The sequence below is a fragment of the Oncorhynchus mykiss genome, chromosome 1, assembly GCF_057628025.1.
Source record: "Oncorhynchus mykiss isolate SJ-2025 chromosome 1, ASM5762802v1, whole genome shotgun sequence".
NCBI classification, from domain to species: Eukaryota; Metazoa; Chordata; class Actinopteri; order Salmoniformes; family Salmonidae; genus Oncorhynchus; species Oncorhynchus mykiss.
In genome coordinates, this window is record NC_143022.1 from 10381185 (window position 1) to 10398245 (window position 17061).

At 41.9% G+C, this 17061-nt stretch overlaps 1 protein-coding gene across 1 annotated transcript in view; it reads right to left on the minus strand.

Moving 5' to 3' along the window:
* The window catches only part of LOC110517098 (protein ANKUB1-like), a 31565-nt gene extending 22626 nt beyond the window's left edge, over window positions 1-8939 (minus strand). Inside the window, exons 1-3 of the mRNA XM_090182755.1 lie at window positions 8871-8939; window positions 5063-5273; window positions 3449-3982 (exon numbers count right to left, since the gene is read on the minus strand). Coding sequence (XP_090038881.1) covers window positions 3449-3982; window positions 5063-5273; window positions 8871-8939 — 814 coding nt within the window. The remainder of the gene's footprint in view (window positions 1-3448; window positions 3983-5062; window positions 5274-8870) is intronic.
* Window positions 8940-17061: the final 8122 nt, after the last annotated feature.

The window sequence follows — 17061 nt, forward strand, 5'->3', positions numbered from 1 at the left end:
GACCACTGCAAATCTACCAAGACCTGGCCGTCCCTCTAAACTTTCAGCTCATACAAGGAGAAGACTGATCAGAGATGCAGCCAAGAGGCCCATGATCACTCTGGATGAACTGCAGAGATCTACAGCTGAGGTGGGAGACTCTGTCCATAGGACAACAATCAGTCGTATATTGCACAAATCTGGCCTTTATGGAAGAGTGGCAAGAAGAAAGCCATTTCTTAAAGATATCCATAAAAAGTGTCGTTTAAAGTTTGCCACAAGCCACACCAAACATGTGGAAGAAGGTGCTCTGGTCAGATGAAACCAAAATTGAACTTTTTGGCAACAATGCAAAATGTTATGTTTGGCGTAAAAGCAACACAGCTGAACACACCATCCCCACTGTCAAACATGGTGGTGGCAGCATCATGGTTTGGGCCTGCTTTTCTTCAGCAGGGACAGGGAAGATGGTTAAAATTGATGGGAAGATGGATGGAGCCAAATACAGGACCATTCTGGAAGAAAACCTGATGGAGTCTGCAAAAGACCTGAGACTGGGACGGAGATTTGTCTTCCAACAAGACAATGATCCAAAACATAAAGCAAAATCTACAATGGAATGGTTCAAAAATAAACATATCCAGGTGTTAGAATGGCCAAGTCAAAGTCCAGACCTGAATCCAATCGAGAATCTGTGGAAAGAACTGAAAACTGCTGTTCACAAATGCTCTCCATCCAACCTCACTGAGCTCGAGCTGTTTTGCAAGGAGGAATGGGAAAAAAATTCTGTCTCTCGATGTGCAAAACTGATAGAGACATACCCCAAGCGACTTACAGCTGTAATCGCAGCAAAAGGTGGCGCTACAAAGTATTAACTTAAGGGGGCTGAATAATTTTGCACGCCCAATTTTTCAGTTTTTGATTTGTTAAAAAAGTTTGAAATATCCAATAAATGTCGTTCCACTTCATGATTGTGTCCCACTTGTTGTTGATTCTTCACAAAAAAATACAGTTTTATATCTTTATGTTTGAAGCCTGAAATGTGGCAAAAGGTCGCAAAGTTCAACGGGGCCGAATACTTTCGCAAGGCACTGTATATCCCCCCCAAGCAGACACATCGATGGCTCTGAACAAACTTTATTTAACTCTTTGCAAACTGGAAACCATTAATCCGGAGGCTGCATTCATTGTAGCTGGGGATTTTAACAAGGCTAATCTGAAAACAAGACTCCCTAAATTTTATCAGCATATCGATTGCGCAACCAGGGGTGGAAAGACCTTGAACCATTGTTACTCTAACTTCCGCGACGCATATAAGGCCCTGCCCCGCCCCCCTTTCGGAAAAGCTGACCACGACTCCATTTTGTTGATCCCTGCCTACAGACAGAAACTAAAACAAGAGGCTTCCACGCTGAGGTCTGTCCAACGCTGGTCCGACCAAGCTGACTCCACACTCCGAGACTGCTTCCATCACGTGGACTGGGATATGTTTCGTATTGCGTCAGATAACAATATTGACGAATACGCTGATTCGGTGTGCGAGTTCATTAGAACGTGCGTTGAAGATGTCGTTCCCATAGCAACGATTAAATCATTCCCTAACCAGAAACCGTGGATTGATGGCAGCATTCGCGTGAAACTGAAAGCGCGAACCACTGCTTTTAATCAGGGCAAGGTGTCTGGTAACATGACCGAATACAAACAGTGCAGCTATTCCCTCTGCAAGGCTATCAAACAAGCTAAGCGTCAGTACAGAGACAAAGTAGAATCTCAATTCAACGGCTCAGACACAAGAGGCATGTGGCAGGGTCTACAGTCAATCACGGACTGCAGGAAGAAATCCAGCCCAGTCACGGACCAGGATGTCTTGCTCCCAGGCAGACTAAATAACTTTTTTGCCCGCTTTGAGGACAATACAGTGCCACTGACACGGCCTGCAACGAAAACATGCGGTCTCTCCTTCACTGCAGCCGAGGTGAGTAAGACATTTAAACGTGTTAACCCTCGCAAGGCTGCAGGCCCAGACGGCATCCCCAGCCGCGCCCTCAGAGCATGCGCAGACCAGCTGGCCGGTGTGTTTACGGACATATTCAATCAATCCCTATACCAGTCTGCTGTTCCCACATGCTTCAAGAGGGACACCATTGTTCCTGTTCCCAAGAAAGCTAAGGTAACTGAGCTAAACGACTACCGCCCCATAGCACTCACTTCCATCATCATGAAGTGCTTTGAGAGACTAGTAGGACCATATCACCTCCACCCTACCTGACACCCTAGAACCACTCCAATTTGCTTACCGCCCAAATAGGTCCACAGACGATGCAATCTCAACCACACTGCACACTGCCCTAACCCATCTGGACAAGAGGAATACCTATGTGAGAATGCTGTTCATCGACTACAGCTCGGCATTCAACACCATAGTACCCTCCAAGCTCGTCATCAAGCTCGAGACCCTGGGTCTCGACCCCGCCCTGTGCAACTGGGTACTAGACTTCCTGACGGGCCGCCCCCAGGTGGTGAGGGTAGGCAACAACATCTCCTCCCCGCTGATCCTCAACACTGGGGCCCCACAAGGGTGCGTTCTGAGCCCTCTCCTGTACTCCCTGTTCACCCACGACTGCGTGGCCACGCACGCCTCCAACTCAATCATCAAGTTTGCGGACGACACAACAGTGGTAGGCCATAAAGATCATCAAGGACATCAACCACCCGAGCCACTGCCTGTTCACCCCGCTATCATTCAGAAGGCGAGGTCAGTACAGGTGCATCAAAGCTGGGACCGAGAGACTGAAAAACAGATTCTACCTCACAAGGCCATCAGACTGTTAAACAGCCACCACTAACATTGAGTGGCTGCTGCCAACACACTGACACTGACTCAACTCCAGCCACTTTAATAATGGGAATTGATGGGAAATGATGTAAATATATCACTAGCCACTTTAAACAATGCTACCTTATATAATGTTACTTACCCTACATTATTAATCTCATATGCATACGTATATACTGTACTCTATATCATCGACTGCATCCTTATATAATACATGTATCACTAGCCACTTTAACTATGCCACTTTGTTTACATACTCATCTCATATGTATGTACTGTACTCGATACCATCTACTGTATCTTGCCTATGCTGCTCTGTACCATCACTCATTCATATATCCTTATGTACATATTCTTTATCCCCTTACACTGTGTATAAGACAGTAGTTTTGGAATTGTTAGTTAGATTACTTGTTGGTTATTACTGCATTGTCGGAACTAGAAGCACAAGCATTTCGCTACACTCGCATTAACATCTGTTAACCATGTGTATGTGACAAATAAAATTTGATTTGATTTGATTTAATTGAAGAGGTTTATCCTGGGATGCCAGGGCGCGGAGCGGGCAGGATACATGAGATGGGCAGTTGATGGGGGTCAAACGTCGAGAGGCTGTGGACATCACCCTGTTACTCGCCTTGGCCTCACTCCTCCTGGGCTTGGAGGACATCTTGGGGAGGGTGAAGCCGTCCACCAGGACCGTGTCGCCCACCCTGGTCCTGAACGGAGCCCTGTTGAGGCCCATGCAGTGCCTGGATGCTGCCCTCCTCTGCCCCAGCCTCACCCAGCCCTTTATCTGGAGGTATGTCCGCATGGGCAGGGCCATACCTGGGAGGACCACCACAGAGCACAACTTGGTGGCAGAGTGACTCACACACTCCCTGTGGCTGTACTGAAGGGCGATCCTCAGGGGGACACGACCCTGGGGATCCCGACAGGCAAGGGTCAAAACGCTGCTGGCGATAAAGAGTTTGAGGATGGTGAGCTGGCCGCGCTCGATGGAGGCGACAGCGGGACACTTGGCGACGTCGGGGTGGGCCGTCTGGTGGCACCACTCACGGTAAGGGTGAACCCCCACCGGCTCAATGACACGCACCCCCCTCTCCAGCAGCCAGGTCCAGGTGGCCCAGAGAAGCAGCGATGTAGAGTGCCACCCGGAGCTGGAACCTGGAATAATACAGAATCAATGTATTTATAACACGTTTCAAGTTTTTTTTTGTCAAGTTCACAAGATACAGTGGGTTATAAAACAGTACAGTAAAATGCTTACTTGCAAGCTCTTTCCCACAATGCAGTATTAAATATCAGGGTAAGAGAAAAAACGTATGAAGGAAAAAAACACAAGAATATAAGCTATATACAGGGTCAGTACTATCATTGTAAGCTATATACAGGGTCAGTACTATCATTGTAAGCTATATACAGGGTCAGTACTATCATTGTAAGCTATATACAGGGTCAGTACTATCATTGTAAGCTATATACAGGGTCAGTACTATCATTGTAAGCTATATACAATGTCAGTACTATCATTGTAAGCTATATACAGGGTCAGTACTATCATTGTAAGCTATATACAGGGTCAGTACTATCATTGTAAGCTATATACAGGGTCAGTACTATCATTGTAAGCTATATACAATGTCAGTACTATCATTGTAAGCTATATAAAGGGTCAGTACCATTATTGTAAGCTATATACAGGGTCAGTACTATCATTGTAAGCTATATACAGGGTCAGTACCATTATTGTAAGCTATATACAGGGTCAGTACTATCATTGTAAGCTATATACAGGGTCAGTACTATCATTGTAAGCTATATACAGGGTCAGTACCATTATTGTAAGCTATATACAGGGTCAGTACTATCATTGTAAGCTATATATATAGGGTCAGTACCATCATTGTAAGCTATATAAAGGTTCAGTACAATCACTGTTGATAGTAAGTCTATCATACAGTTCAGTGTGTAGATGTGTATTCTGACCTCATCACAGGTCTCTCCCTAGACGGGTGTCGTTGGACGGTCAGTCTGTGTCCCAGGAAGCAGCCTCTGAGGAACTCTGCCCACCCATCCCAGGTGTCCAACCGTAGAGTAGCCCCTGGGAGACAGAGACACATGCAGGTTGTCCTCCTGGTTGCCATGAACCAAGAATGTGTTCCATACAGTCCATTTGTCTCTGTGTTACATCCATAAGGTGTTGAGCCAGAGGACCATTGATCTACTGCACAAGGAAGGCCATACCCAGGTCAATGGCGTCGTCGTGCAGCCGGTTGCAATCGTAGAGTTGCAGGCCGGTGGGAGAGCTCAGTCTGAAGGAGCTGACGGGAAGCCCACACTGCTGGGACACCAGGGTCATGAGCCTGGCCACAGACGTACTCAGGAGAAACACAGTGCCCAAGACTGAGAGGGTCTCCCACTTCACGGCACTGAACACACGCACCACCGGCTCCCGCTGAAGTATAAGACCATGGATAAACAGTAAATTCACTTGTTTTACAAAAATACCTACGTTGTGTTTATACACCGAGTAAACAAAACATTATGAACACCTGTTCTTTCCATGACAAAGACTGACCAGGTGAATCCAGGTGAAAGCTATGATCCCTTAATGATGTCACTTGTTAAATCCACTTCAGTGTAGATGAAGGGGAGCAGGAAGGTTAAATAATGATTTTTAAGCCTTGTGACAATTGAGGCATAGATTGTGTATGTGTGCCATTCAGAGGGTGAATGGGCAAGACAAAATATTTAAGTGCCTTTGAACGGGGTAGTAGGTGCCAGGTGCACCGGTTTGTGTCAAGAACTGCAATGCTGCTGGGGTTTTTCACACTCAACAGTTTCCTGTGTGTATCATGAATGGTCCACCACCCAAAGAACATCCAGCCAATTTGGCACAACTGTTGGAAGCATTGGAGTCAACATGGGCCAGCATCCCTGGGGAACGCTTTCAAACACCTTGTAGAGTCCATGCCCCAACGAATTGAGGCTGTTCTGATGGCAAAAGGCGGGGTGCAACTCAATATTAGGAAGGTGTTTCTAATGTTTGGTACACTCAGTATATATAAGTTAGGAGTCATATAATTACAGGGGTAAGATGAAGTGGCTCCTTTGCACTGATCTCAGGTCTGGTTTGTGTTTTTACTGCTAATGGTAAAGGTTAGGATTTGGTGAGAGTAAACTGATCCTAGATCTGTGCCCAAGGGCAATTTCTATCCAGAGACAAATCAAAGATCCATGCTATTTAAATGTATAATCTACCACCATCTCGTGGCTCAAACTTGTAACAACATTTTCTAATTCATGTGCTGTACTGAGTTTTGTTCTATCACATTGAACACTAATCTGGGTGCAGATTAAATTGTTAACAGAAATATTATGAATATGTATTTCAATGAACCCAAAGGGCCTCTTCTTCTCCTACTACATGGCCTGCTGTGCTCTACTGTACTCTACTGTACTCTGTCTGCTGTTCTCTGCTGTGCTCTACTGTAGTCTGCTGTACTCTGCTGTGCTCTACTGTAGTCTGCTGTGCTCTACTGTACTCTGCTGTGCTCTACTGTACTCTGTCTACTGTACTCTGTCTGCTGTGCTCTACTGTACTATACACCACTGGGTATACAGACTCTTCAGATACTGTTAGCGAACACCAGACTGAGGTCGAGGCGATTACATGTGGAAAAGGTTTATGACTGTAAGGGTGTTTGGTACAAAGGCAACACTACATCGGGCCACATTTCAGCTCTATCCCAGGTCAACCATACAATACTATAGATTTCCACTCTAGTCAACCAGCAAGAAGGAGAGACAGACAGAAGGTCTGGCTTTGACTATGTCAATGATGGGATGTGTAAGTAAGGAGTAAGGAACACAAATAAACATTATTCTGATGGTTACATTTGTACTTAGATACATAACCACTCTCCTCTGTTAGCAAATCTTCCACAGAACTTTGTGGAACAGAGTGAGTTCTGTCCCTGTCTGGCTCTGGACATATCATCACATTTGGGTAGAGCCACTTATAGAAGGTGCACACATGGGGAACATTTTTAGTAGCCTAGGGTCCGGGAAAGTGTTGGCCTTTTTAAAACCGCATTTCGTGCAATTCTACATCCTTTTACATGACTGGAGACTTTGGCATTATCTTTTTTAATCAGCACAAATGATCGAAATGGCAGGCTACTTTGACACTGACAAACTTAGTATCTGAGATCAATAAAAACGACCTTGTCTTGAATCCATCAATAGCATATAGGCCTAGGTTTGTGCAGAAACATATAGTAGGCTACAATATGAGGAGGAAATTAGTCCTAAAAATGCTTTCCAGTTTCACTGACTCACCCAATGATGCGCAGCTCACTCGCTGGAGATTGTCGATGCGCTCGTGTCAAAAGCCTATCTCTCCCTCTCTCTGTTTTGTAAAACAATGTTTGGGAGTTGATCAAATATTTTGGTAGTCTACAGCATAGTCTTATCTTTTCAGCAAGAGTCATTGCTTTTCAACCTGTGTTTTCCCTCGATTGTATTTGAAATATTGCAAAAGGCCTGTTTTGTCTGCGTGCTGTTTTTTCACTGACAGATTTGCCTCGCGTTCCCGACTGTAGGCTATTCTTTGTTATTGGGCTACAATCCGCAGCTAGGCTATTTAAAAACAGGGGCCATTGGTCCTCTGTAGCTAAATTATAGGGTTTCTCATGACGTATTAGGCTATTCTGAATGATTTAATTTATTTATGAACAGACAGCAGTAATTCCGTAACTTTAGAAAATTCCTCCAGAACCCTTCATGCAGCTATGATTCTATAAGGAAACAAATGATGAAGTGCAACTCTGGAGAGATGAGGGGGCAGGATAATTGACGAAGAGGTGTAACAGTACTCTTCTTGCGTTGTGTACAATCAGTCATCGACACGGAACATGTAGCACCAGTCATGTAGATTTATTCTGATAGGAACGGCACAAAATTGCACGTCATGCAATGCACGTCTCACCATCCAACTATGCACTCACGCACGCAGGCTGGTTTGGTGCTTGTTCACTGGGGTAGGTACCAAAATAATACAATTACAATATAATATATTTAACAATGTACCTGATAGGAACGGCACAAAATTGCACGTCGTGCAATGCACGTCTCACCATCCAACTCTGCACTCACGCACTGTACAAAATATATGACCCCCCCACCAGACACAGTAAGTTGCTAGCTAGTACTGGCGGGAATTCTCTACAACAAAATGTACAACAAATATTCTCCAAAAACCACTGCATCTTATGTGTGATGTTCGAACAACATTTACAAACAATTTGATATAAATTGTACATTTAAATCATCACTTGAGAGTATAAACATCACTTTTGATGTACTGTGCTTTGCAACCAACAACTTACCGCTGGTTTGGTGCTTGTTCACTGGGACGATTTTAACTGGAACATCCCCCCTCGTAAGCAGCTATTCAAACCAGCCAATAAGATGCCACGTTGAGTAGGTGAAGGCAAGACAAACTCAAACCAAAAACCCATTGGCTTAACAATAAAGTGGCAAGGGGAATCACCAATATAACCCTGTTACAGAGGCAACTCGAATGAACTTTGATCGCTTTTATTATAATTGTTACATAGCAAAAAGTGAAAATTATTTTTCATGGCACGAGAGGTACCGGATTCGGCCAAATAGGTTCCAGAACAAAGCAGTCCAGAACGGAAAGGTGCCGGATCCTGTTCTGGCATGATCCGGCTAAAATGAAGCACTGATTTGAAGTAGCTAGGCCTCTACCTGCTGAGTATAAAGATTATTAAACTAGATTCAGTGGGCTTGTCATTCACAGTACTGATGAAAAATCAAGTATATTTGATCTAAATGTGGATATATGAGGACATCTAGTGGTCACCGGATTTAAAAAAAAAAATCATGCAAGCTATCTTGGCACTAGCATGCGATGCCATATATTTGACGCAGGTATTTATTTTTCAACATGTATTGTCATTGACCCGGACAAAATATAATTGTATGAGCTATGCCTCTGTGTCCCGGCGTTGTTGTACCCCTCTACTATCTGGCTTGGTGGGGCGATCTCGTTCTGCATGCCTGCTTCACTTATATTCAATGTGTCGTCATGCATTTGTGCATGCACGCTGTTAACGGTCATACCCGTCTTGCTAACTTAGCTAGCTCATCAACCAGTATTTTATTCGCTTTTTCTGCACGATAGCACTTATTAAAGCCTTGAAACTCATGGGGACCCCACTGTTACCACGGGTCATCGAGCTAGCCCTTATTTGGCAGCAGGGTTGCATCGGTTTCCACTGGATTTGACAGCTTGCTATGCTGACTAGCGTCGCTAGCAACTAGCTAACATAGATAAAGTTTAGTCGTGGGTCCACAAAATCAAACAAATGGTACTGAACTGATGACAAAATCATGTTTCGAAATTGTAGTAGCTATATATGTTGTTGTTGTTGTTTAATGACATTGCGAATATAATAATTTTTGACATTTAACTACCGGTATGTATCTAATCCGGTTTCGGCATGAGAAAAGTATTAATCGCAAATTCCAGCACTAACGGATACCGGGAAATAGAAATAAGACACCCGGTCACAAATGCGGAGCCACGCCCTAAAATAACATGGCGTTTAAAAACAATTATTTTATTTTTTTTACATTTTTTTAAACATTTTTTTAAATTAATAACAAATCAATACATAAAGCACATGAGGGAACACAAGCATACATAGATTACAAACAATAGACAATCGAGCTAGGGGGTACAATATCACATTACAATTACACAAGGACTTTAAGGGACATGCATGTACTTACAATTCTAACAGCTTTTTTGTTAGAGCATTTAACCGTCTTAAAATACAGTTCAATTTCTTTTTGTAGGGTAGTTTTCTTACATGCATACAATGCCAAAAAAGATGCACAACTGTTTCTGGGTGGTCATTACAAAAGGAGCAATTTGAGTTGATGTTTTCCTTAAACTTCTTCATATAGTGGTTGGCAGGATAATATTTATGAATCATTTTAAAGGAAACTTCCTAAATTTTGTTAACAAGTGTGTGGCAACATCCAAACTTTTTTCCAACAGATATTATCAATAAATCCATTCCAATAAGGCATGACATAAGGTATAGATAGATACAACATCCTGCTGAAACAAGGATCGTATCGCTCTGTTGTTGAATGGATCAAAAGAGAAACAAATCTTTCCTACTGATGAGTCAACAGGGTCAACAGAAGGTAGGCTCTGAGGGTCAGGTCTTTCCTACTGATGAGTCAACAGGGTCAATAGAAGGTAGGCTCTGAGGGTCAGGTCTTGACATGTTCCTGAATAACATAGCAACACCTGAGGGAATGGCATCTAAAACAATTGCAAAATCTTTAGGTGTTACAGGGACCTTGTAAAGTAATAAGAATTCTTTATAACTGAGTAAAACACCCTCTGCATTTACCAGTTGGCTCACCAATAGGATATTATTTCGGAACCAATATTCTAAAAACAGAGAGGTATTTTTATACAATATATCCCGATTATTCCATATATAATATCTGTGTGGAGAAAAATGGTGTTTATAAATTAAGGACCATGACAAGAAAACCTGCCGATGAAAAGCAGAAAGTTTCACTGGAACTTTGTCAATATTATCATTGCAAAACAACATGAAGTTAAGGCCACCAAAAGTAGAGAAGACATGATGAGGAATACAATTCCAGATAGAAGTGGGTCTTCTTAGGAATTGTTTTATCCAATTGATCTTAAAAGTATTATTTAAAGTAGTAAAGTCCAGAAAATTCAGTCCACCATTCTCATAAGTGTTCATTACAACAGTTTTCCTAATGTAATGGGTACGGTTCCTCCAAAGAAAGTTCAAAAGCATCTGGTCTATCTCCTTGCTTATTTTACGGTCAAGATATAAAGATAGAGCACCATATGCTAGTCTAGAGATACCTTCAGCCTTGGTTATTAGGACTCTACCTTTTAAAGATAAGTCCCTCTGTAGCCATTGATTTAGTTTCTTCTGGGTTTTTTTAATAAGAGGGTTCAAATTTAGTAAGCCTCTAGACTTCTGATCCTTTGTAATGGTTATGCCTAAATATGTAAGTTCTTCTTTTACTGGAATACCATAATATGAAGGTGTCACACAATCTTTGACAGCTATGAGTTCACGTTTATTAATGTTAAGATATAGACCAGACACTTTGGAAAAGGATTGTATCACATTGATCGATATGGGAATTTGGTTAGCGTCTTTCAGAAAAAGTGTAGTGTCGTCAGCCAGCTGGCTTATAATAATTTCTTTACCAGCTATGGAAATACCTTGTACAGGACTATTATTTAAAGAATTTGCAAGAAGTTGGGTGATTAATAAAAACAGGTACGGAGAGATAGGACGACCTTGCCTAATTCCTCTCTTTAACTCAAATCTAGGTGAGGTGCCATATTTCAATTTGATAGAGCTGTTACCATTTGCATAGAGAGTCTTAATAGCCTTACAGAAAAAATCCCCAAAGCCAAGTCTCGTTTGTGACACATTCATGCGTTCCAATTTTGTCTTAATTGTCTGTAGGTTCTAAATTGCTTATGAGCTTGGCTGCCCTTCAGAAAGTAGCTGATTCTTGTACTTTACAGCTGTATTTTCCTACAGTTACTAATAATACTAGCAACGAAACAGATTTCATTCCTTAAAATGATTTTGCCAGATGGAAGAAAATAATAAGGTAGGCCTAAACTGTAATAAGATATACCTTAAAGACTGCTTGTGTTTAATCCTGAATCCAGTTGCCCCTCTTGTACTGGGATAAAATAATAGGGAACCCATGAACCTTATGGAGGAGTACATGTGTTTTGTAGACACACCTGGGTTCTAGACTGGCTGAGGTAAACATTTTAGGAAAGCCTGGGTTTTTAAATCCCGGTGAAAGCAGATATGACAAAGTTTATCAATGTCATGTTGCCCTTCTATTTAGATGAAACTAGCGTAAAGGATCATTTTGCTTCTCTTAATCCACATTTTCTAGCAAAAAAACATGTTCATGCTTTAGGGCTGGTGGGCTGCATATATATTGGTAAAATATAAAGTGTGTGTGTGGGGAGGCCTGGTGGATATAATGGGGTATAGGCCTAACTGCTGTTTTGAGGGTGAAATTTCAACCACAGGATGATGTTATCATTGTAAAGTAAATTCAGCATAGCCAAACCTTGTATAAAATAGGTTGAATTTGTACCTTTGAAACCATGTCAGATTTTCAACATTATATACACTTTCAGAAAAAAACTATAGGCAGCACCTCAGCCCGGGATCGAACCCCATCCAGGGATTTAACTACACCCAGCCCTGCTTAGCTTTAATATGTCACTGACTACTACCAATATGCTATTGTGAGAATTATTATTGAGAGATCTCTTAATAACAAAATATATTCAGTGTTAATATCGAAGTCATTCTAAGGGGTAGGTTTGACAAAGCAAATGAGTGAGTGAGTCTTTGACATGAAGACAGTGGTTAGATTCTGCCATTGGGACTGCTCTGATGTTTCCATTCTCTCCTGGTTATGACCATAGAGCCTTGTCCCAGTCTCTAGACCTGCCTGTCTGTGTGATGGATGACCACCTGACCTCTGAAGCTGTCAATGAGATGGTAAGTTGACCTTGTCATTTCATTTTACAACATGAATCCAATAAAATGTTATAGTGATGCTATCATTGGCAATGTTGACGTACCACAACCATCTCTGTTGTGTGTCAGTTGTTTAAATTTGTCCAACGTTGCCAATGCTCCTCCACTCTTTAACAGTTAATAATTATTTCAGTATGATATTTGTTGTATATTAAGTTTGATTATTTGCAATATAATTACATTTCTACCAGGAGCAGAGCAATTCTACCAGGAGCAGAGCAACCTCACTGATGGAAACCACAGAAGATCTGACACTTATGGACTTCCTTCAAAACCTAACTGAGAAGTATGTTCTGTTTTCTTTGGTACTATCACACCTTCAAGGAAATAGGATCAAATTAGAAACTGATCAATCGGAAAAAAATGTTCAGTGCTAGAAAAGTTGTCACATTGCAATTTTGCCAAAACAACTGACACAAAGCAAGTATAACTTCACGATCAGGCAAATAATTAAATAAAAACAATTCTGCCACGCATCCTGATATGACAACATTTATAACAATATTGTTTTCAGGCAATGGAGGGGATTCGTGAGGGCATGTTTGACCCGGTAAGATCATGTTACTGACAATTTAATTAGATTACCATGAAAACTCTGCCTAATGTTTAACCTTGTTCATAAGCTTTTGAAAGATGCACTATGCAACATTTTAAAACACTTCTTCTGTTTCTGGAATACAGCTGACAAAACAACAGCTTGCCGGCTTGTGTCTGAGGATTGTCCAGTTTTTATCGGACAAGCTGATGCAGATCATCATCCCAGGTCTTTACGAACTACTGGGCATCCAAGATGCTGCCTCCTCTCCATTGTCACAGAGATCTCTCACAGCGTCACTCACCAGTCTGTTAGACGATAAGACTAACACCAAGTCCCGCGTGAGATTTACTGAGGCTGGTGTACCTAAGAGGCCAGGCAGTCGAAAGTCTTACAATAGCTTTCGCATCCCGACTCCCTACCCTTCCTCCAACTGTATGGAGCAGGAAGAGGAAGAAGAACAGGAATCACAACTTAAGTTCAAGGAGATTTACCTGACTAGGGGCAGTCTGGGCAGTGGAAGCTACCTGCCCAAGGGGGCCATGAGGTATGTTCTTAAAGGGAAATTTAACAACTTCATATTCATCTCCAGCATCACCATATGTGAAAATTACACATTTCCATGCTTTGTAGTAAAAAAAATACAGAGGGACGTAACTGTTTCCAATAGGGCTAAGAAATTAGTGCTTTTTGAGGTTGGTTTGGTTTCGATTCAAATATTTAAAAAATAATCACGGTTTTGGATTTCAATACTTTTTTTAGACATTGAATGCACTATGGATTATGTGTGTTGAATGCTGTAACAACACATAATAAAACAATGAATAAAAGTCCCATGATGGTAGTGACTGTCCATTACTGTTAATGACTTATCAACCATCATTTACTTTCTCATATAAAATATTTATTTGATGACTTTATTATTTCATTCCAAGTCATCAACTCATCTCTATAGAGCTGCTGCTTATCCTGTCTGACAAAATCACTATTTTAGTAGTTCTTCTAAGTAAATAAGACCTACTTTTATGACCGCTGAACACCAACTGTCAATCACTTAGATCATGTATTTCCAGGTAGAGAATCCTCGCAACGCAACTGCTTTTTATCTCTCTCATGCATTCTCTCGTCTCTCCGTCTCAGTCAATGAGGTTTCCGTATCTGCTCCACACAGAGTGGACAAGCAAGTGGGCGTGCAATGGATTATGGGAATTAATTGCCGTATTTTCTGTGCTAAACTATGTAGAATATTGGCCTGTTGGAAACTACAACTCCCTACTACATTGCATAGTTCGTGCTTGATCTGATTTATCTCTACAGAAACTGAGCATCGAGCTCACAGAAGAAGAAAAAAATTAACTATATGGAATTCAAATAATTGAGCCGACGTCGGTCAATTAATTGTTTAAAAACCGAAAAATAACAAAAATGTTGGTTAAATGCTCAGCTCTAGATTCTAATGACATCATCAGTGTGCATCATGTGATTTTTAACCAATTATGAGTAGGCATTGCCTACTAATTGGTTGATGATGTCATAGAAAACACTTATCTTCCTCTTTCTTTTTTACTACAAAACATAGAAATGCCCATTTTTCACATATGCTGATGTTGGGGTGGTGCTGGAGATGATGAATATGAAGTTGAAACATTTAGAAATTTCCCTTTAACATTCTTCAAACTGCCTTGTATTTATGATTGTCCTTGAAGTTATTAGAAGTTACAGTATTTGAAGTTTATAGCAATTTGGATTTTTGTAGAGGATAGATATTGCCAGGATAGATAGATATCTACAGGCCAGTTTCAATACAAATGACTTATACAAAATACATTTTGTTGGGCTTTAGAAATTAAGCAGTTAGGCTGACATCACACTAAGGTTTTTTCTCAGAGAAACAGCAGCGTTTTCCTCATTGTTTTCAATGGTGCAGATGTATTTGACACACTGAATGTGCATCACAGCCTTACATATTATTTGTTTGACTTTGATGATTTCTGCGTTTTTTTTCCCAAGGACTCTAACCTCTCTGTCTGATGTGCAGAAGAAAACAACCAACTCTGAGACGCTACAAGTCCTCTTAGGTGTCTCAGAGGACACCCTTGTCACCTGTGTGCAGGACAGCCTGCAAGGTTCTCTATCCAAACTTGCATGCATGTCCAATTCTCCATCTGGAAGTGCAGGCTCTATGATGCTAACCCCTGCTGTAATGGCAGAGTTGGCTAAAGATGTCAAGTCGGCCTTATCAGTGGTCGTTAAGAGTGCCTCCGCTAGCCAAACCTCTGTAGTGACACCGGTAAGGGGAGACTCACAGACCAAGGTGACTGAGAGCATGGTGAGAGAGCTGGCCGCTAAACTTGAAAAAGTTGACCAAGAGAGCAAAAGTCTAACAGGGCAAGTCATGACCATGATCTCTGACACAATGGTGGCTTTTGTTGACGAGAACGAACAGAATTTGCTGGAAGATCTGAAGGACAAAATCACGTTTTTGGCATCGCATGTTGGCTTCATTTACAATCTTGATGCCCTGATAAGGAAATACGAGACCAGCTACAATATTGGTGAATCTGGTTCCTCCTGCACGCTCACATCTAAGAGCATCCAAAAACTCTCCAGCCGGGAGTTTCAAACATCAGCAATACAAGCAGTGAGTGGAGTTCTTGACAAAAAAGTCAGTAGTTTGAGCTTTCCTAGTTCAGTCATTCAGTCTGAGTTAACAGGTGCTGTATCAGGTCAAACATTGTCTGGCATTGTAAAGACAGAGTCAATTCACCCAGTGGGCTCAGCAGCGTCAGTAGTTGTTAAGACTTTCGTGTCAGATATGAAGTCCTTGGCTGAATCTGAAGAGAGTCCCCAACAGAAGAGTGCCTGGTCTGCTGCTGTTCACATTTACCACAGCATCCAAAACAACTTGAAAGATTATTTCGGCAAGCTTCAGAGATTTGCCCTAAAGAGCATTGTCACATCTGATGACAACATCACAAATGCTGAGTTTAAGGAGACAGTTCCACTTCCTTGCTTAGACATGAAATATAGGCCCAGTAAGAGTGAGCCTCATTTGCCAGAGTCCACTGGTGCAGTTACTTTACAAAGAGGCCTAAGTGAGAGCTCAAAACTTCTTTGGGCAAAAACTGAGTCAGAAGAAAGCAAGCTCCTTCTGACAACTTGCACCAAAGAAGTCATCTCAGAGCTTCTGGTCTTGTACAACACTGTTGGAGAAAAAGGATCAGGCTTCTCTATTGAGAGAGAGACAATTGTAGAGGGTGTTCTGGCTCAGCTTGGGGATATCTCCCATTCCAGGTCCTCATCACCAATAGTATGTGAGTTCCCCTGTCAAATTGAGGACAGCAGAAGTAAGGCCACAGCTTCTTTGACCAGTCTGTTAGATTGTATTAGAAAACTCTCAAGTGAGGAATTTAAGAGAAATGCCACTCAAGCAGTGAGTGAGTTCCTAGTTAAAAAGTCCTCCAGTAGCTTAACTAGTGCACAGCCTGCTTATTCCAGGTCTTGTTCCATTCAAAACCAGTACACATGGTCAAAGGATATTTGTGCGGATTCTGCTGCCTTTGGCATCATTGACACATTTGTGGAAGACCTGCAGAGCTTGGCGCAACCTGCAGAAGTAGAGGAGAGAGAACCTGACGTCCAGGAAAATGCACAAAAGCTACAGAGTAGGATCTGGTCTGCTACCACTAGTTTATATAACAATATTCAGAAGACATTAAAGGACTTCATCATTCACCAGCGGAGGTCAGACATGCAGAGAAGAATGTCTAGTCATATACCCACAGAGGACTCTGGAAATCTTGGGACTAAGGAGTACCTTGGTTTGGCAAGCCAGGACTTGAGGCAAGCTAGTAAGAGTGTGCCTCACTTGCACAGTTTGAACCTTGAAGTGGCTCTACACAGGGGTGTCAGCGAGAGTTCAAAACTTCTCTGGACTGAAACAGACGAGGCTCTACTGACCAATAGTACCAAAGAGGTAATTTCAACAATCTTGACCTCATGCGAGGATCAGACATCAAATGCAC